We start from the raw sequence: 20320 nt of genomic DNA on the forward strand, positions 1-20320 counted from the left end.
ATCAGAATCTTGGTTCTTTTTTATCATTTGCTAGAACATGCTTTCAATTCTCCGTATATCACTCCCGGAAGAACTAGGACCTTGAGAAGGAAAGGGGTGGATTGTTTGGTTGTTGGTACATGGGGGCCTTTGAAAGCCTTGCCCCCCGTTGCCTTGGTTCCCGCTATTGTTCCACCCTTCTTGATTGTTGTTGTTGCCCCAATTATTGTTATTACCATTCCAATTCCCTTGGTTGCTTTGATTACCCCAATTGTTGTTTTGGTTGTTATTATTCCAATTGCCACCACCTTGTTGTTGATTGTTGTTATTCCAATTACCTTCACCTTGTTGTTGATTGCCCCAATTTCCTTGAGGAAGCCATTGTTGATTCGAAGAGTTGCCTCTATTCCCTTGGTAGTTATTGACATATTGGACCTCTTCGCTTTGATCATCATATCACTCATTTGAATAACCACCACCATCATTGTTGTTGTCATATTGTTCACAATTACCTTGAGGTTGTTTTCCACTTTGCCTCCTTTTAAACATAGAAACACCTTCCATTGACTTGGCGCGGGTTTTGGACTTATTGCAATTGCGCCTTTGCCAATTGATTCATAGTTGTTGTAAGCTCGGCAATAGCTTGGCCATGATCGTGAAATTTCTTATGCAAATGGATGACTGTGGGGTCACCTTGGGGCACGTTTTCTCGGCTTTGCCATGCTGAAGAGGTGTCGGCCATTTCATCAAGTACATCACATGCCTCTTGGTAAGAAAGTTTCATAAAGTTCCCTCCGGCCAATTGGTTCACAATGCATTGATTCGTGGTATCGATGCCCCGATAAAAGGTGTGTTGAATCATAGCCTTGGTCATGTCGTTATTAGGGCACTCTTTCACCATTGTTCTATATCTTTCCCATATCTCGTGCAAAGGTTCCATTGGCTCTTGCTTGAAGGCTAGAATTTCATCCCGAAGAGCCGTCATATGACTTGGAGAAAAGAACTTGGCAATACATTTGTCCGCCAATTCATCCCATGTTGTAATAGAATGATTGGGGAGCCTTTCTAACCAATCCAATGCTTTACCCCAAAGAGAGAACGGGAAAAGCCTCAATCTCAACGCACACGTTTGTCTGCTTGCTACCCCAACATGTATCCACGAATCCCTTCAAGTGCTTGTAGTCATTTTGATCAGAGGCGCCCGTGAAATACCCTCTTTTCTCGAGCAAGGTCAACATAACATTTGTGATTTGAAAGTTCCCCGCCCAGATTCAGGGAGGAACAATAGCACTGGCGTATCCTTGATTTGGTAAAACTCTGGGATCCACTCTCGGCGGTGCCGGAGGAGGGTCTGGAATATTGTTGTTCTCATTTCCATTTATATTGGCATTTCGGCCTCTCCGTGGAACATGAGGTAAGACCTCATCTTGTTCTATATCCTCTACCTCCTCCCCCGCTATCACATTGTCGAGAGGGTCATTTGCATTAAGAGCCATTTGTACCTGATTGATCGACACAAACAAAATTAGTAAACAAGAAGGAAAGAGAAGTAAAACACAAAACTAAATAAACAGATAGCCAACACCGTAAGCTCCCCGGAAACGGCACCAAAAAGTGATCGCTGCTAACTCGACACTACACTAAGGTAGGAAGAACGGGTCATAATAACTTTTACCCGATATGAGGGTCGGGATCGATTTCCTCAGGAGCTAGTAGTGGAGTTGGATTGTCTGTCTATCCTAGAGATGTGTTTGTACTCCTAATGTCACTTCAAACATTTTTTGAGTTTTCAAATTATAACTATATTTTTATAAAATTAATGATTAACACTAAATTATGCTACGAGAATATTGCTAAGTTGTATCTAATGGGAAGAAGGACACTTGGGTCGTGACACTACATAGGTGGCTAATTGACGGGTAGATGTGACTAAGGTTCGATTGACATAATTAGGGCTTATGCTATAACCATTGCACAAATTTACCCACTCTCACACCTCTCGGTAGAGAAAGTGATTTTGCTCAATTGACTCTCTCGAGACCAAATGGGTAGGCAAATTAGACCAAGCAACTAGGGTTCAAGTAGGGTAATTACTCTCTCGAAGTTTAACCTGTTAATTGGGACTATCATTTCTCATGAGTCCATCCCAATTCCTTGTTGGGTCAATTTTGGGGTCATAGACTCTCTTTCTCAAGAAGAGTTAAACCCGCAAAGCTTGAATCAATATTTGCAACAACCAATTCTAGATTAAAACATAAAATCAACCCAAATAGCAAACACCCATAGTCAATCTAACACTAGATGGCGACACCCATCAATTACCAATACTAGGGTTGAGCCACAACCCTAGCTAATGGGTTTAGCTACTCATGCTAGATAAAGAAATTGAAAAAATAGATGAAGAACTAAGCATATTAATTAATTGCTAAAATTAAACTACAAAAATCTATCGTAAATGTAAAGCAAAAGTGCCAAAAATGGCTACAAAATTCGTTCTCACGAGCGCAGCTCTTGTCTGATATATCTGATAACCTAAAAAATGGTAAAATGTTCTATTTATACTAGGCTGGAAAACCTAGACAAAAATACCCCTGCGGGGTCAGTGCGGGCCGCATTAAATGGACCGCGGCCGTACTGGGCTCACTTCTACTTCTCTGAACTTGGACTCCGCGGACCGCGTAGAATAGATTGCGACCGCGGAGGGAGCTGGCGCGGTCCGCGCAATCACGACTGCGGAACGCATGGCATTGGCTTTGCAAACTTTCATCTCTCTGACTCTCATGACCGCGGACCGCACAAAAGAGTAGTGCGGCCGCGGAGCCTTCACCGTGGACCGCGAGATGTGTACCGCGGCCGCGCTCCTTCTAGCCTGGTTTACCAACTCTCTGAACCACCTAGTGTGGCCGCATTCAACTTTGCGCGGTCCGCACTGGGCCTTTTTCCTTAGATTTCTTGGTCTTTGATACTTGAGCAGGTTTCACTCCTTTTTGAGCCGATCTTTGACATTTCGTCACTTTGTCGATCAAACCTGCAATCAAGCACAACTTGTGAGCCTTTTAGGACTATTTTGTAACAATATATGATCAAAGCATAGGCAAGTAGGGGCATAAAACATGTTAAAATCCTAACTTACCAATATTCTTGTCACCTCATATATGTATCACCCCCGCATGTAGCAAACAATGTCAAATAGGAGGAAAAATTTCCTCAACAAAGTTAGGCAAGACACTTATCTCGAACAAGCCAATTACAATAACGAGCAAGCCAAGCGATGCTCCAAAAATTCCATCACGCGCGTAGTGACCTCCGAACAGCTCAAACTAGCCAAAAGCAATTCAAATACATCAAATAAAGCCCAAGGAAACAATTCCAAATGATAAAGATCGAATCCTAAATCAAATCTCAAATCCGGCCAAAAATCACACCCGAGCTCACGCCTCGGAACCCGACAAAACTTACAAAATCCGATAACTCATTCAATTATGAGTTCAACCATACTAGTTTCACTCAATTCCGACTCCAAATCGATGTTCAAAATTCAAAAATCCATATTATGAAACTTTAGGCCAAAACCCCCAGTTTCCTTTTTAAAGTTCATCAACCAAAATGTAAAATTGAAGATAGATTCATGAAATATAACCAAAACCGAGTAGAGAACACTTACCCCAATTCATATGGTGAAACAATCTCCTCAAAGATTGCCCAATTCCGAGATCCCCAACTCAAAATATGTTAAATGAACAAAATCCTAATTTTAATATTGTTTTCCTTGTTTCTTGTGCTAAATGATATCAAAATTCGCTTTTGATGCCTCCAATGGATTCTTAGTAAAATTTTAGTCAAGTTAGGCTCTTGAATAACTCCATTTCACCTTATAGTGAAGGAGATATGATGATTTTAATATTTGAAGAAAGTGTAGATTTTTAAATACGAAGTCAGTGACAATTTCGTAATTAATCTGAAAAATCTGGCAACCCAATTCTTAGTAAAATGGCCATAAACTCCTCATACGATGTCCAAATTCGACGATTCATTTTTCTATAGGTCCATAATTGTGATACGGATCTAATGGTTCAATAAAAATATATATTGGAGCTAATTTAATAAGTGTAGTACCATTTATGCTTGAAGAAACAACGTCGAAACATAAAAAAAGAGCGCAACACAACCCAAACATATTCGAAACTCACCCGAGCCCCTCGAGACAACGTCCAAACATACCAATAAGTCCCATAACATAATACGGACTTACTCGAGGATCCAAAACACACATAACAACATCTAAACATCGAATCACACCTCAATCCAAAAATCAATGAACTTGAAACTTCAAACTTTCACAACCGATGTTGAAACCCATCAAATCACGTCCAATTGACCTCAAATTTTGCAAAGAAGTCACATTTGACATTAAGGGCATGTTCCAACTTCCGGACGTGAAATCCGGCCCCGATATGAATAAGTCCACTCTCGGTGAAACTTTCCAAAAAAATCCAACTTTCACCACTTCGAGCCATATTCAACTATGGACCTCCAAATCACAATCCGGACACGCTCCTAAGTCCAAAATCACCCGACGGAGCTAACAAAACCATCAAAATTCCTATCCGAGGTCAAATACTAAAAAGTCAAATTCGGCCAACTCTTTCAAATTTGAAGCTCCCTAGTTGAGAATCATTCTTCTAAATTAGTCCCAAATAACCTGAAAACCAAAATCGGCGATTCTCATAAGTCAAAATACATCATACGGAGCCACTCACGCCTGTAAACTACCGAGCAAAGTGCAAATACTCAAAATGACCAGTCGGGTCGTTACAATATTTTGTGCACAAAGAGCACCGTTCAAGAACTCCATAACCAACCTACTTGTTGGGGTTACCAACACTCTTACTTTGGAAAGAATTGTTCAGGAAGCTCAAGTCAAGTGTGACCCTCTAAATGCCAAGATTGTAGCTTGTTGCCTTATGATTTATGGTGGTATTGTGCCAAAAGTTGTCAATGTTATAGTGGCCACCATCTCATGTCACGTTGACATAGATCACATCTTCTCCTTATATTCCCCAGGATACCTTTGTGTAGAGACAATTGGCAGGGTGTGCTACTAACACCTCTCTTGACGCGAACTTTGAGGACAAGGTTCTTTTCGAGGACGGGAGTATTGTTGTGAACCAACCTTACTTATTAAGGGATTATGGGCCAGAAATGCGGAACGAGGCTGACCCAGTTGGGACTATTGGGCCAATAGTTAAAGGCTCAATGATTGAACAACCAAATAGAATACTAGTACGTTATATTTGGGATATAGGGGGAGATACGGGGCATGCGTATTGTTGAGTAAAATGTCTGCTTCTCCTCATCTTCCTTCTCGAGTGTTCTGTATTCTCTCATTCCCATTTGTAGTCTGAGCTTCTCATCCCTTCATCTCTGTCCTTTGTATTTCAGCTTAGTATCTCTAATTCATGTAATAGTTTTGAGTTGAGTTGTAATTTCCTGTCATTGCTGAAGTAATAGAAGTGTTGAAAAACTGATTCGTTACACGTGATGAGTGCTGAGAAGCCATTCAAGTTTTGTGGTATATAATATGTCGAAATGGTAAATAAGAATAAATACAGTGTTGCAGCTTTCATGTAATGACTATCTTTCTATATGGATATTTTGGTAATAAAGTCTTACTATTATCTTTATGTATTTGGTATGGAAATTTTGAGAGGTTGAGCTGACTAAATTAGAAAATTCTATGCATTTCGGTTTTCCGAGGTGTTTGGGTTTTAGAAAATGCCATTGAGGAATGGCTATTTGAATATATTCAGTTTTTGAGATTTTTACCGACGGATTGTAAAGTTTATGTTTAGTATCTGTATTGGGAAAAATCAAGTCAATATGTCAAATTAACTTAAAGGTGACACGTCATGACACGTGGACTGGTAAAAGAATGACAGTAGGCAAAGAATAGTTGAAGAGACACGAGCTTCAACAGACACGGGTATAAGCTTGAACAGGCACAAGCATGAGCTTCAATAGGCACGGGCAGAGATCTCAGAAAGGCAGAAAGGATAAGTGCTCGAACCTATTAATAATTGAGGGTCGCATCAGAGGAATGAACCTAGATAGCAAAAAGGGTACATAGATGTATCATTGGTAATTAATAGACATTAATTACGGAAAATGTTATGGAATCCGTATTGATTCAGTTATGATTACCAATTATAACGTTGCATTAAATGCCTTTAATTGTCATAATTAAGACTCTATTATGACAGAATCTGAACGTATTACCTAGAGATAGCTCTAAAAGGAGAAGACTGATCATTTGTAAGGACACGAAAGACTATTGGAATATACTGATTAAATTTGCTTTCTTCTGTTCATCTTGTTGTTGTTGAAAATCAATTTCTTTTATTCGTTTTATATTTGATTATCAGTAACTCGAGTTCTTCTAAAATAAAGTTTTGACCGAAATTCCTATTTTTGGTTAAACAGTATCCTCCTTTTATAGTTTCCATTTTGTTTTTGAGACAATTGAATCTGCCTTGTAAATGTTCTGCAGCTGTTGAGCAAATATGTCTTGCTTGACTTGTTTAACTATAAAAATAAAAACGTGCATTTCTATTATGTCCAAGGGCAGGAGTTGGAAACTGCCCTTGAATCTGTCATTGTGAAATCTATTGATTTTGGATACGATGAGGGAAAGACGCCCCTACAATCAGTTAGCTTCAAGAGCCAAGATACAGAACCAACAATATTGCAATCGGATGGCTTTGGAAAGATGTCGATAGAAAAAACTGTCAGCTTTAGGACAATGGAAAATGCAATGGAGTTCAGTAAAACTTCATCAGAAGAGAAGCACAAGTTTAACGAGTTTCGTAGGTTAATTAGAAAGCATGAACTGAGAGTCTCCGAAATTTCCTATAAAATGTACTAGCAGCCCCAAACATGAGGCAGCTTTAAAGTTGCAGAAAGTGTACAAAAGCTTTAGGACTAAAAGAAAATTAGCAGACTTTTCAGTAAGTAGAATTTCTTCGGTATACTAAATTTGTGTTATATGTCAATTTTTATAATTTTGCTAATGTGGAAAAGGTTTCCTGTGGAACAGATTGACCCACGACATCGTTATGGACACAACTTGCATTTCTATTATGTCCAATGGCTGCATTCTCAAAGCAAAGAGCCATTCTTCTACTGGTAATTGTCTAGATAACGAATGATTGAATTGCAACGATAATACGACCTAAACTTTTCTCATTTGCTAACTGTATTTCTCTGAATCAGGTTGGATATTGGAGAAGGAAAAGAAGTGAATATTGTTGACAAATGCCCTCGATGGAAACTTCAGCAGCAGTGTATTAAATACCTTGGTCCGGTAGGTCTTAGCTCCATTTATCAGTTTGTTGTAATGAGTATCTCGCTAATTGCTCTTATGGGGGTTTGAAAATTTACTTACCATCGGTTTTTTGTTCATTCACAACAGATGGAAAGAAAGGCTTATGAAGTTGAAGTGCAAGATGGGAAGCTCTTGTACAAGGAAACGGGGAAGCTCCTTAACACTACTGATGAACCAAAAGGCGCTAAGTGGATTTTTGTCCTCAGCACCTCTAAAACTTTATATATTGGCAAGAAAACGAAAGGCACATTACAGCACTCTAGTTTCTTGGCTGGAGGAGCCACATTAGCGGCTGGGAGAATAGTTGCCGAACAAGGAGTATTGAAGGTATGTTGATATATCACTTGCACGCTTCCAGTTCGACTTATATTGATACCTTATTCTGATTCTGATCTAACTCCTTTTGTCTTCATTAACTGAATTCTACAGGCTGTCTGGCCTCATAGTGGACATTACCGACCTACCCCAGAAAACTTCCAGGACTTTGTTTCATTCATGAGGGAGAACAATGTCGACCTCAATGATGTTAAGGTACAAATTTGATCCTTTTAGGTCTTAGTTCATACTTTTCTAAAATAGTCACATGCTGATTAGTTTCACATTACGCAGCTTGATTCCGACGAAGATGAGGAAGAATCCATTGGCAAGAAGAGTGGTGTTTTCCTCAGAGGAAACTCTTCTGAGGATGACTTGCGAAAAGATGTTTTGGAGACGGAAGCGAATGATTTAGAAGAGTCGACTTCAGAGAAAAGTGACTTGAAAGTACAACAGAATGATGCTGATATACAACTTGTTGCGGAAGCCAAATGTATATAGTGTGAATAAGTCACAACTACTATACCAAAAATTATGACAGTCACCAAATAATAAATAAGATAATAAAGCAACAATAAAAGAAACACCAGAATTTACGAGGTTCGGCTAATTTTGTCTACTCCTCGGACACAACCAATATTTTATTCCACTCCAAAAAACAAGTGAAATAATACTAAAGAGAGAAGATACAAATGTCTTAAACAGATGAGAAGGCAAATGAGAGGTGTGTTTAAATCCTAAACATTAGGCCTTCTTTTATAGAGGAAAAATCCCCCCCAAACTCAAGAGCCCACCGATGTGGGACAAAGAGTTTGCCAAACTTCAATAAATCTCCACCTTGGCAAAATTCCACATCTTTAGTTTTCTCTCAATAACAAATTTCAAAATTTTGATTGTGTCTAAATCTTCAATCTTCAGTGTTCAACAATGTTGATCAAATCCAAACAATGTTGAAACTTGATCGCAATCACCACCTTTGTCAGCATATTAGCAGGATTCTCCGTAGTATGAATTTTCTTCACCGTGACTCCTCCTTCATCTATGATTTCTCGTACGAAATGATACCGAACATCAATATGCTTCGTCCTTGCATGATAAACTTGGTTTTTCGCTAATTGAATAGCATTTTGACTATCACAAAAAATTGTGATACCTTTTTGTTCAACACCAAGCTCCTTTAGCAATCATTGAAGCCAAATTGCCTCCTTCACAGCCTCTGTAATAGCCATGTACTCTGCCTCTGTTATAGACAAAGCAACTGTCGACTGCAAAGTAGACTTCCAACTAACTGGTGCCTTTGCAAAAGTAAACACATAACCAGTAGTTGATCTTCGTTTGTCCAGATCACCCGCAAAATCTAAGTCACAATATCCAACTACAGACTGATTGTCTTCCTGCTCAAAAACTAACCCGACATCTACAGTATTATGAATATACCGTAGAATCCACTTCACAGCTTGCCAATGCTCCTTCCCTAGATTGTGCATATATCTACTAATAACTCCAACAGCTTGTGAAATGTCAGGCCTTGTGCAAACCATTGCATACATCAAGCTACCAACAACATTTGCATATGGTACCTTTGACATATACTCTCGTTCAGCTTCATCCATTGGCGACATAGTAGTACTTAGCTTAAAATGGGAAGCAAGTGGAGTACTAACTGGCTTAGTCTTGTCATCTATGCCAAAACGTTGAAGTACTCTCTTCAAATATTCCTTTTGAGATAAACAGAGTTTCTTTGAACGTCTATCTCTAATTATCTCCATGCCAAGAATTTTCTTTGCCTCACCCAAATCCTTCATCTCGAACTCCTTCTTCAGTTGAATCTTCAACTTATCAATTTCTTCCGAATTCTTGGAAGCTATCAACATATCATCAACATATAGGAGAAGATATACAAAGGAACCATCTTTAAGCTTGTGCAAATACACACAATGATCGTATTTGCTTCTCTTGTACCCTTGCCGCAACATAAACTCGTCAAATCGCTTGTACCATTGTCTAGAAGATTGTTTCAATCCGTACAATGATTTTTCAAGTTTGCACACCATATTTTCTTTTCCAGCAACTTTGAATCCTTCTGGCTGAGTCATGTAGATTTCCTCCTCCAAGTTTCCATGTAAAAACGCAGTTTTTACATCCATCTGAACTAGTTCCAAATCCAATTGTGCTACCAAAGCCAACATAATTCTAATGGAGGAATGTTTTACAACTGGAGAAAATACTTCATTGTAATCAATTCCCTCCTTTTGAGCATATCCTTTGGCCACCAATCTTGCTTTGTAGCGAACATCTACTTGGTTAGGAAATCCTTCCTTCTTTGCAAATACCCATTTGCACCCAATTGCTTTCTTTCCCTTCGGGAGATTGGCCAATCTCCATGTATGATTCTGATGAAGGGACTGTATTTCATCATTCATGGCAATCCTCCACTTATCTTCTTCTGAACTTTGGACAACATCTTTATAAGTGGTAGGAACATCATCAGCTACAATTGAGGTTGCACAAGCAACCGTCTCTATGAGACGAACAAGTTTCGTTATTGTTCTTTTTGGCCTACTGGTTGCTATTGATTCAAGTTGTTGTTGAGGTTCCTGAGTTGGAATCTCCTCTACTGGCTCTACTTCCAGAGGGTAATCTTCATTTGTTTCCTCCTCTGATTCTTGTGTAGGAAAATAAATTTTCCCTCAAACTCCACCTACTTAGAAGCACCTTCATTTTGTTTGGTATCTTCTGTTACTTTATTTACCATAGCAGATTCATCAAAGGTAATATCCCTACTGAATATTACTTTCTTTGTCATAGGACACCATAAGAGATATCCTTTGACTCCAGAAGTAATTCCCATAAAAATAGCCTTTTTTGCCCTTGGATCCAATTTTGACTCTGTCACATGATAATATGCAGTTGAGCCAAACACGTGCAAAGAGTCATAATCTACAACAGGCTTTCCATACCATTTTTCAAATGGTGTCTTGCCATCAACAGCAGCAGATGGTAAGCGATTAATGAGGTGGCATGCATATGTAACTGCCTCAGCCCAAAATTCTTTGCCCAAGCCAGCATTGGACAACATATATCGTACCTTCTCCAGCAAGGTTCGGTTCATACGTTCTGCCACTCCATTCTGTTGTGGTGTATGTCTGACAGTGAAGTGTCGAACGATGCCATCATTTTCACAGACCTTATTGAAATGATCATTTTTGTATTCACCTTCATTGTCTGTGCGAATACACTTAATCCTCTTGCCTGTTTGATTCTCCACCATCGTCTTCCATTTGAGAAAAATTCCCAACACTTCATCTTTGCTCTTCATTGTATACACCCACACTCTTCGGGAAAAATCATCAACAAAGGTTACAAAATAGTGCTTCCCACCCAATGAAGGTGTTTTGGAAGGACCCCAAACATCAGAGTGTACATAATCCAAAATGCCTTTAGTATTATGGATCGTTGTACCAAATTTAACCCTTGTCTGTTTCCCTTTGACACAATGCTCACAAAACTCCAAGTTGCAAGCCTTTACTCCTTTTAACAATCCTTGATCTGATAGAGTTTTCAAGGATTTTCCTCCAGCATGTCCCAAGCGCATGTGCCATAGCTTGGTTGCTTCTGCCTCTTTGTCGTCACTGGATGTCACTGTCGCTGTCCCAATAACTGTACTGCCACGATAGCGGTACATATTATTATTCTTCCGATTAGCCTTCATTACCACTAGTGCACCGGAGCATACTCTCATCACTCCATTTTCTGCAATGATTTTGAACCCTTTTGATTCTAGGGCTCCCACAGAGATGAGATTCTTCTTCAAATCCGGTACATATCGAACATCTGTTAATATTCTGATCATTCTATCATGGTTCCTTAATCGTATTGAACTAATTCCATATGAGGTAAGAGGGTTGTTGTCCGCTGTGTGGATGACTCCATATTTTCCCTTCTTGAAAATCCACGAACCAGTCCCTGTTGGGACACATATGATAGCTACAAGCCGAGTCCATCAACCATATGTTTGATGATGTTGATGACTCTGTTGTAACTAATGAGAAGTCTGAATCATCACAATCAGCTACATTTGAATCCATAATGGCCTTTCCATTGTTATGTTTGGCCTTATTCTTCAACTTCGGACAGTCTTTCTTCCAGTGCCCCTTTTCTCGACAAAAGGCACATTCATCTTTGCTGGGTCTGGATCTTGACTTGGATCTTCCCTTCTTTGTCCTCGTTTGATTTTGAGGACGACCCCTCACAAATAGTGTTTCTCCTTCTCCGCCCTTCTGTTTTTCTCGCTTTCTTTGTTCATAGCTGTACAAAGCCGAACAAACTTCTCTGAGAGAAACTTCGTCATTTCCATGGAGTAGAGTAGTTTCAAGGTGCTCGTACTCATCAGGAAGTGACGCCAACAACATCAAGGCCAAGTCACCATCATCATAAGTTGTATCCATATTTTGCAAATCTGTGACCAACTTATTGAAACTGGTGATATGTTCATTCATCGTGGTACCAGGAACATAGGTGAAGTGAAACAGTCTCTTCTTCATGTACAATTTATTTTGACTGTTTTTCTTCAAAAATTTATCCTCCAGTGCTTTCCATAATTTACTTGCAGAAGTTTCCTTTGTGTATGGATATTTCTGCTCTCTAGCAAGGTAGGATCGAATGGTACCGCAAGCAACACGGTTGATAATTCTCCAATCTTCTTCTCCAATAACATCTGGTTTCTTTTCTTCAATGGCCAGATCTAGCCCTTGTTGAAAAAGGACATCTAGAACCTCGCCTTGCCACATCCCAAAATGTCCGGACCCGTCAAATATTTCGACCGCAAATTTCGCATTTGACACAATTCTTGTCATAAGCGAAGATGCCAATGATGACGTATTGTTGACACTTGATGTAGATTCTTCTTGTTTATTGTCTCCCATCTTTGACACAAATATTATTTAATAGCTGACGACACAAATCAAGATTATTTCCTTTCTGGTGTGGAAGATCAGACTAAGCTGCAACCACAGAGCATACTCAGACAGAACCTTGACTCAGTTACCAAGATAAATCTTTTCTGATGTGGAAGATCAGACTATGCTGCAACCACAGAGCATACTTAGACAGTACCTTGGCTCTGATACCAATTGTTGCGGAAGCCAAATGTATATAGTGTGAATAAGTCACAACTACTATACCAAAAATTATGACAGCCACCAAATAATAAATAAGACAATAAAGCAACAATAAAAGGAACACCAGAATTTACGAGGTTCGGCTAATTTTGCCTACTCCTCGGACACAACCAATATTTTATTCCACTCCAAAATACAAGTGAAATAATACTAAAGAGAGAAGATACAAATGCCTTAAACAGATGAGAAGGCAAATGAAAGGTGTATTTAAATCCTAAACATTAGGCCTTCTTTTATAGGGAAAAATCTCCCCAAACTCAAGAGCCCAACGATGTGGGACAAAGAATTTTCCAAACTTCAACACAACTATCCGATTCAAAACCCTCTCATAGCTTCAGCAACAAATTGGCTAATCTGCAAATTCCAAGCAATGATGATTTCTTACAAAAATTACAGAATGAAAGTCAAGCTACTAAATCTATTTCCAAATCCTTCTCATTGGAATCACCGTCAGACGGATATGAAACAGCAGAATCTATTATCCAAAGGATAAATTCACACAAAGATCTTAAATCATATCAGTTAGGAAAGCAACTATCTTGCAAATGGAGCACAGGAGCTGGGCCTCGAATCAAATGCTTGAGGGGTTACCCTTCACCGCTGCAATCCCATGCTTTAGAACAATTGAGCTTGTCCCCGAGAAGTGCTACACGTCTCAAGATGAACTTCCCTTCGAGGGAATCAACGCCAACGAGCTTGAGCAGGGTAATGCAGGTTTCCTGTTCCCTTTCTCCTCGGGGAAACAAGACTTTATCTTGCCTCAGTAGCAAATATTCCTCTCATCCATATAAAGGACCCTAATTTCAGTTGCTGAACCTCATACTTATGAACTAGGATTAGGTTTTTTTCTTTCATCAGTCGGTTCTTTCACTGTGAATAGACAAAACGACATAGGGATTCTTTTCCATTCTTTTCAAAGAAATAGTTTTTTCTATTCAATTGTAAACAGTTTTGTTGATCCTAGTAGTAGATTGCAACATGCAAGTTGTAATTTTTTTTTTTTTTGAGTTCCAATACTTTGTAATTGGAGAAGAAAGAAATGAGAAACAAAAAAAAAGGGAAATCATTCTTTATCCATGGTGTTAATTCTTAGATCAACTTTTGTGTTTGAAAATTGACCCATGGATTAGATGTGACACAATTCCTCATCATCATGTTGTGTAGTTTATCATACTCAGCATTTTGAGAACCAGAAACAAATCTGAGTTCAGCACTCTAGGTGTTTTCTCACTTTATATTGAGGTCACGGGTTCGAGCAGTGGAAACAGTCTCTTGCAGAAATGTAGGGTAAGGTTGCGTACGATAGAACTTTGTGGTCTGGTTCTTCCCCTGATCCTGCGCATAGCGGGAGCTTAGTACACCGGGCTGCCCTTTTATTGTGGCCAGAGCCAATAGAATTAACAACAACAACAACAAACCCAGTTTGATCCCAATATGTGGGGTCTGGGGAGGTTAGTCTGTATGCAGACCTTACCCCTACCTAATGCAGGTAGAGAGGCTGTTTCCAATAGACCCTCGGCTCAGGAAGGTAAAAAAGAAGAAGAGGGAAACAGGGAAGTAAGAAAGATGGAAAAGAAAAAAAAGGACAGATAAAGGATAAATAATATCAAATAATAGCAACAGGGAATACAATACCTGGCGGCAAACAAAACCACATAACGTAATAAAATCTAAGAATATGAAGGGACATGCATGCTACTAAGCCTATCAGTGAACACTATAAACTACCTACTAACCTTCTACCTTAATCCTCGACCTTCACACCCTCCTATCAAGTGTCATGTCCTCAGTGAGTTGAAGCAGCACTATGTCCTGTCTAATCACTTCTCCCCAGTACTTCTTAGGCCTACCTCGACCACTTCTCAAACTCTCCATGACCAACAACCTCTCACACCTCCTGACAGGGGCATCAATGCTTCTTCTCCTAACATGTTCGAACCATCTCAGCCACGACTCCCACATCTTGTCCTCCACGGAGGCTACTCCCACTCTGTCCCGAATAGCTTCATTCTTAATCCTATCTTGCTTGGTACGCCCACACATCCATCTCAACATCTTCATCTCTGCTACTCTCATCTTTTGCATTGGGAGTTCTTGACTGGCCAACACTCAGCCCCATACAGCATAGCAGGTCGAACCACCACTCGATAAAACTTACCCTTAAGTCTTAACGGCATATTCCTGTCACATAGGACACCGGAAGTTAGCCTCCACTTCATCTACCCCGCTCTGATGCGATGTGTGACATCTTCGTCAATCTCCCCGTTACCCTGGATAATAGACCCTAGATACTTAAAACTCGCTCTCTTGGGGATAACTTGAGTATCAAACTTAACCTCTACATCTGCATCATGGGTCTCACTAAATTTGCACTCACTACTAGAAATTCGGACAAAAGCGACCACAAAAAGCGACCAAAGTTGGTCGCTTATGGAATAAAAAGCGACCAAACACGCCTGGTAGCTATATTGATGGTCCCTTTTATTCAGGGACCAAAGTTGGTCGCTATTTTAGCGACCAACTTTGGTCTCTAAGCTAAAAGGGCCAAATATTCTGATTTTGACTTTAGTGACCAACTTTGGTCGCTATATTAATTTAATAATATAAATTTGGCGACCAAAGTTGGTCTCTACATATGAAATACGTTGTTTTTAATTTATCATTAATCATTAGAAAGCGACCAACGTTGGTCTCTAATCCAAATATTATATTTTAAAATCTGGACAATAGAGACCAAAGTTGGTCTCTAAATTCAAGAATTTAATTTTTTTTTTAAAGATAAGCGACCAACATTGGTCGCTATATTTCCAGAAATTGTATTTTTTTTAATACAAATCTGGGCAGGTAGCGACCAGGATTGGTCGCTATTGCCCAGAAAATTATTTTTTTATAGTGAAATGCGACCAAATAGAAACCAAAGTTGGTCGCTTTCCTTGGTATATTTTTGGCAGAAACTGCCTGTTTTGGCAGCTACACTACCTGCCAGCTTACCAAACATCCTAAACAGGCATTTTATGCCAGCAACAATAACAACAACAACAATTAAAATCAACAATCAATAGAACTAAGACATTAAGCTAACAAAACTAAGTTAACGTTTATTACAAGCCCATTCGAACTAAAAAGAACTAACACAATAGAACTAAGTTTTTTTGTCTAGTTCAAAGTATATAAAGTACTCAAGGAGTGTTCTTTCAGCATCCTAGTCCGAAAGTTGGATTGCCTCACCCGATTCATTAGGTGGTTAACTGCATATGAATTCCCCCACGTCAGTTGCATGTGAAGCGAACCTATATGAAAAATTATATATATTGAATTAGTATTTCAAAATTTATATAAAAGTAAATCAAAATACTTAATGCAAAAGTAAAAAACTTACATGTATATAGTCGAGGCTCGACCCTCCTTTCTGAATCAGTCTCTTTCTTTTTCTTTACAATACGAGTTTCATTGAATAGCTCATCTTGCTTCATTGGCATCATAAAGTTGTCTGGTGGCTTTGGTGATTATCCTCGTGGTACTATTACTCGAGATGAACTTGGATACAGAGAATAACTTGGATACAGTACCTGACAGGGTGTGTCTTTGATCAATTATTGATCTCTATAGCTACAATGATAATGAGAAGGCAACGACATGTGTTTCAAAATAGTGATGGTAAAGGTAGGATTTAACATTTCCTAAGTAGATAAAAGAGGTTATAGAGGAATTCTCTACTTCAGTTTCCAAGAGGAAAAGAAGTTTGATTGATAGTGACAACGGTGATGAAGACTGAATGTTTTCCGTTGGTCATGGTAGTTCCTATAAAGTGGGGATCATAAGACTCTATGATGACCAACGGAATACATTTGGTCTTCATCAACCTTGTCACTCTCAATTAAACTTCTTTTCCTCATGGAAAATGAAGTACAAAATTACTCTATAAGCTCTTCTTTTATCTACTTAGGAAATACTAAATTCATACCTACACCATCACTATTTGAAACACATGCCATTGCCTTCTCATCATCATTGTCGCTAATGAGAAGAACAATTAAAGGCACACTTTCCCAGGTACTGTGTCTTAGTTATTCTTGGTAGAAGTTCTATTGCATGTCTAGTAATGTCATCAACCTCTTCTAATAATCGTCCGACAATCTAAAATTCCAAAACATAAACTAAAAGTTCAATTCATATCCTAAACCTTCAATTCATATCCACAAAAGTTCAACTCATATCCTAAAAGTTTCAACTCATATCGTAAAAAGTTCAAGTCATACATAAAAGCTTCAATTTATATCGTACAAGTTCAATTCACAAGAACAAAATCTAAAAACTAAAAGTTCATCAATTCTTATCCTACGAGTTTAAACATAAACTAAAAGTTCAATTTATATCCTAAAGGTTCAATTCATATCCACAAAACTTCAAGTCATATCCTAAAATTTCTATTTATATCCTAAAAATTCAACTCATATCCTAAAAGTTTCAATTTATATCCTACAAGTTCAATTCACAAGAACAAAACCTAAAAACTAAAAGTTATATTCATATCCTACGAGTTTAAACATAAACTAAAAGTTCAAGTCATATCCTAAAGGTTCAATTTATTTCCTAAAAGTTCAACTCATATCCTAAAAGTTTCAACTCATATCGTAAAAAGTTCAAGTCATATCCTAAAAGCTTCAACTCATACCTAAAAGGTTCAATTCATATCCTAAAAATTCAACTCGTATCCTAAAAGGTTCAATTCATATCCACAAAAGTTCAAGTCATATCCTAAAGGTTCAACTTATACATAAATGCTTCAATTTATATCCTAAAGCTTCAACTCATACCTAAAAGGCTCAAGTCATATCCTAAAAGTTCAACTCATATCCTAAAAGCTTCAAGTCATATCCTAAAATTTCTATTTATAACTAAACTATCAAGACAATACAAAGATTCAAGGTTCAATTTATATCCTAAAAGTTATATTCATATCCTACGAGTTTAAACTTAAACTAAAAGTTCAATTTATATCCTAAAAGCTTCAACTCATACCTAAAAGGTTTAATTTATATCCTAAAGCTTCAACTCATACCTAAAAGGCTCAAGTCATATCCTAAAAGTTCAACTCATATCCTAAAAGCTTCAAGTCATATCCTAAAATTTCTATTTATAACTAAACTAGTTTTATCCTAACGGGTCAACTCATTGTTATTTCAAGCATTATTACACGGCTAATGTTAGTTATCCTCTATGTGGGTGACTCGTTGTACTCAAACAAGAGCCACGCAACGATTAGCTTAAGGCGTTAAACATTAACATTGTCTTGAACTTTAAGAGAAAATCCAAATATATATACTATCACGTGTCTATATTAAATATCTACCTATAAACTAATCAAGATTAAACTAAAAGTTCAATTTATACCCTAAAAAGTTTCGATTCACAAGAAAAAATCATAAACCCTAAAAGTTTAGGGTTTCTTCTCTTCAAACCATTTCTTGCCCAAATTAATAGGTAAAACCAAATATTTTAGCTACTAACAATTATCATAGATTTAATTTAGCTAAGAAAAATTAATTTTTAGGGTTCAAACTAGAAGGAATTAAACAAATTAAAATAAGTCTATTTTGGAAAAAAATAAATAAAGGAGAGAGAAACCTACAAGCTGGGCAGTGGAGGACACCGATGGAGCTGCTGCCGCCGCCGTCGGGCGTCGGTGGCGCCACTGCTAGAGGGAGACGGAAGGGGGGGGGGGTTTGAGTGTGAGAGAGAGAAGAGAGGGTTTGGGGAATTGTTTGAAGAAAATAAGAGAATGGGAGGGGAAACCCGTTTTTAACTCTGTTTTTACAAAAAGCGACCAACCTTGGTCGCTATTTTTGGTACCAAATATGTGTTGACTATTTGACCAAATAGCGACCAAAGTTGGTCGCTAAATTCTGACCATTTTACCAGAATAGCGACCAACATTGGTCGCTATATAAAAAAAATTAAATTAATTATAATTCAATTTAAAATTTATATTTATTTAATTCAATTAATTTTAATTCAATTTAAAAAATTCAATTAATTTTAATTCAATTTAATATATATAATTTTAAATTGAATTTAAAGTAATTTAATTGTTTAAAGCTTTCAATTCATATCCTATATATATATATATATATATATATAAGCTATATTCGATACAGTATTACCTCATACACTTATACTTAGTGCATAGTATAGCGTAAGTACATATATTATATATATATAAGCTGTATTCGATACGGTAATACCTAATACACTTATACTTAATGCATAGTATAGCGTAAGTACATATATATTATATATATATATATATAAGCTGTATTCGATACGGTATTACCTAATACACTTATACTTAGTGCATAGTATAGCATAAGTACATATATTATATATATATATATATATATATATATATATATATATATATATATATAAGCTGTATTTGATACCGTATTACCTAATACACTTATACTTAGTGCATAGTATAGCGTAATTACATATTATATATATAAGCTGTATTAAATACGGTATTACCTCATACACTTATATATACTTAGTGCATAGTATAGCGTAAGTACATATATTATATATATATATATATATATAAGCTGTATTCGATACGGTATTACCTCGTACACTTATACTTAGTGCATAGTATAGCGTAAGTACATATATTATATATATATAAGCTGTATTCGATACGGTAATACCTAATACACTTATACTTAATGCATAGTATAGCGTAAGTACATATATATTATATATATATAAGCTGTATTCATATATTATATATATATATAAGTTGTATTTCGATACTGTATTACCTAATACACTTATACTTAGTGCATAGTATAGCGTAATTACATATTATATATATATATATATATATATATATATATATATATATATAAGCTGTATTAGATACGGTATTACCTCATACACTTATATATACTTAGTGCATAGTATAGCGTAAGTACATATATTATATATATATATATATATATAAGCTGTATTCGATACGGTATTACCTCGTACACTTATACTTAGTGCATAGTATAGCGTAAGTACATATATTATATATATATAAGCTGTATTCGATACGGTAATACCTAATACACTTATACTTAATACCTAATACACTTATACTTAATGCATAGTATAGCATAAGTACATATATATTATATATATATATAAGTTGTATTCGATACGGTATTACCTCATACACTTATACTTAGTGCATAGTATAGCGTAAGTACATATATATTATATATATATATAAGCTGTATTCGATACGGTATTACCTCATACACTTATACTTAGTGTATAGTATAGCGTAAGTACATATATTATATATATATATATATATATATATATATATATATATATATATAAGTTGTATTCGATACGGTATTGCCTCATACACTTATACTTAGTGCATAGTATAGCGTAATTACATATTATATATATATAT

The 20320-nt window shown here is 37.1% G+C and overlaps 1 protein-coding gene and 1 pseudogene across 1 annotated transcript; one reads left to right on the forward strand and one right to left on the reverse strand.

The window, feature by feature from the left end:
* The first annotated feature begins 5181 nt into the window (after nucleotides 1–5181).
* Nucleotides 5182–8176, forward strand: LOC104249451 (IQ domain-containing protein IQM2-like; annotated as a pseudogene).
* Nucleotides 8177–14613: 6437 nt separating this feature from the next.
* On the reverse strand, nucleotides 14614–14931 carry LOC138881940 (uncharacterized). Its single transcript, XM_070162246.1, has one exon. The coding sequence runs from the start codon at nucleotides 14929–14931 to the stop codon at nucleotides 14614–14616; it is 318 nt and encodes a 105-aa protein (XP_070018347.1).
* Between the last annotated feature and the right edge of the window lie 5389 nt (nucleotides 14932–20320).

The sequence above is a fragment of the Nicotiana sylvestris genome, chromosome 11, assembly GCF_000393655.2.
Source record: "Nicotiana sylvestris chromosome 11, ASM39365v2, whole genome shotgun sequence".
NCBI lineage: Eukaryota > Viridiplantae > Streptophyta > Magnoliopsida > Solanales > Solanaceae > Nicotiana > Nicotiana sylvestris.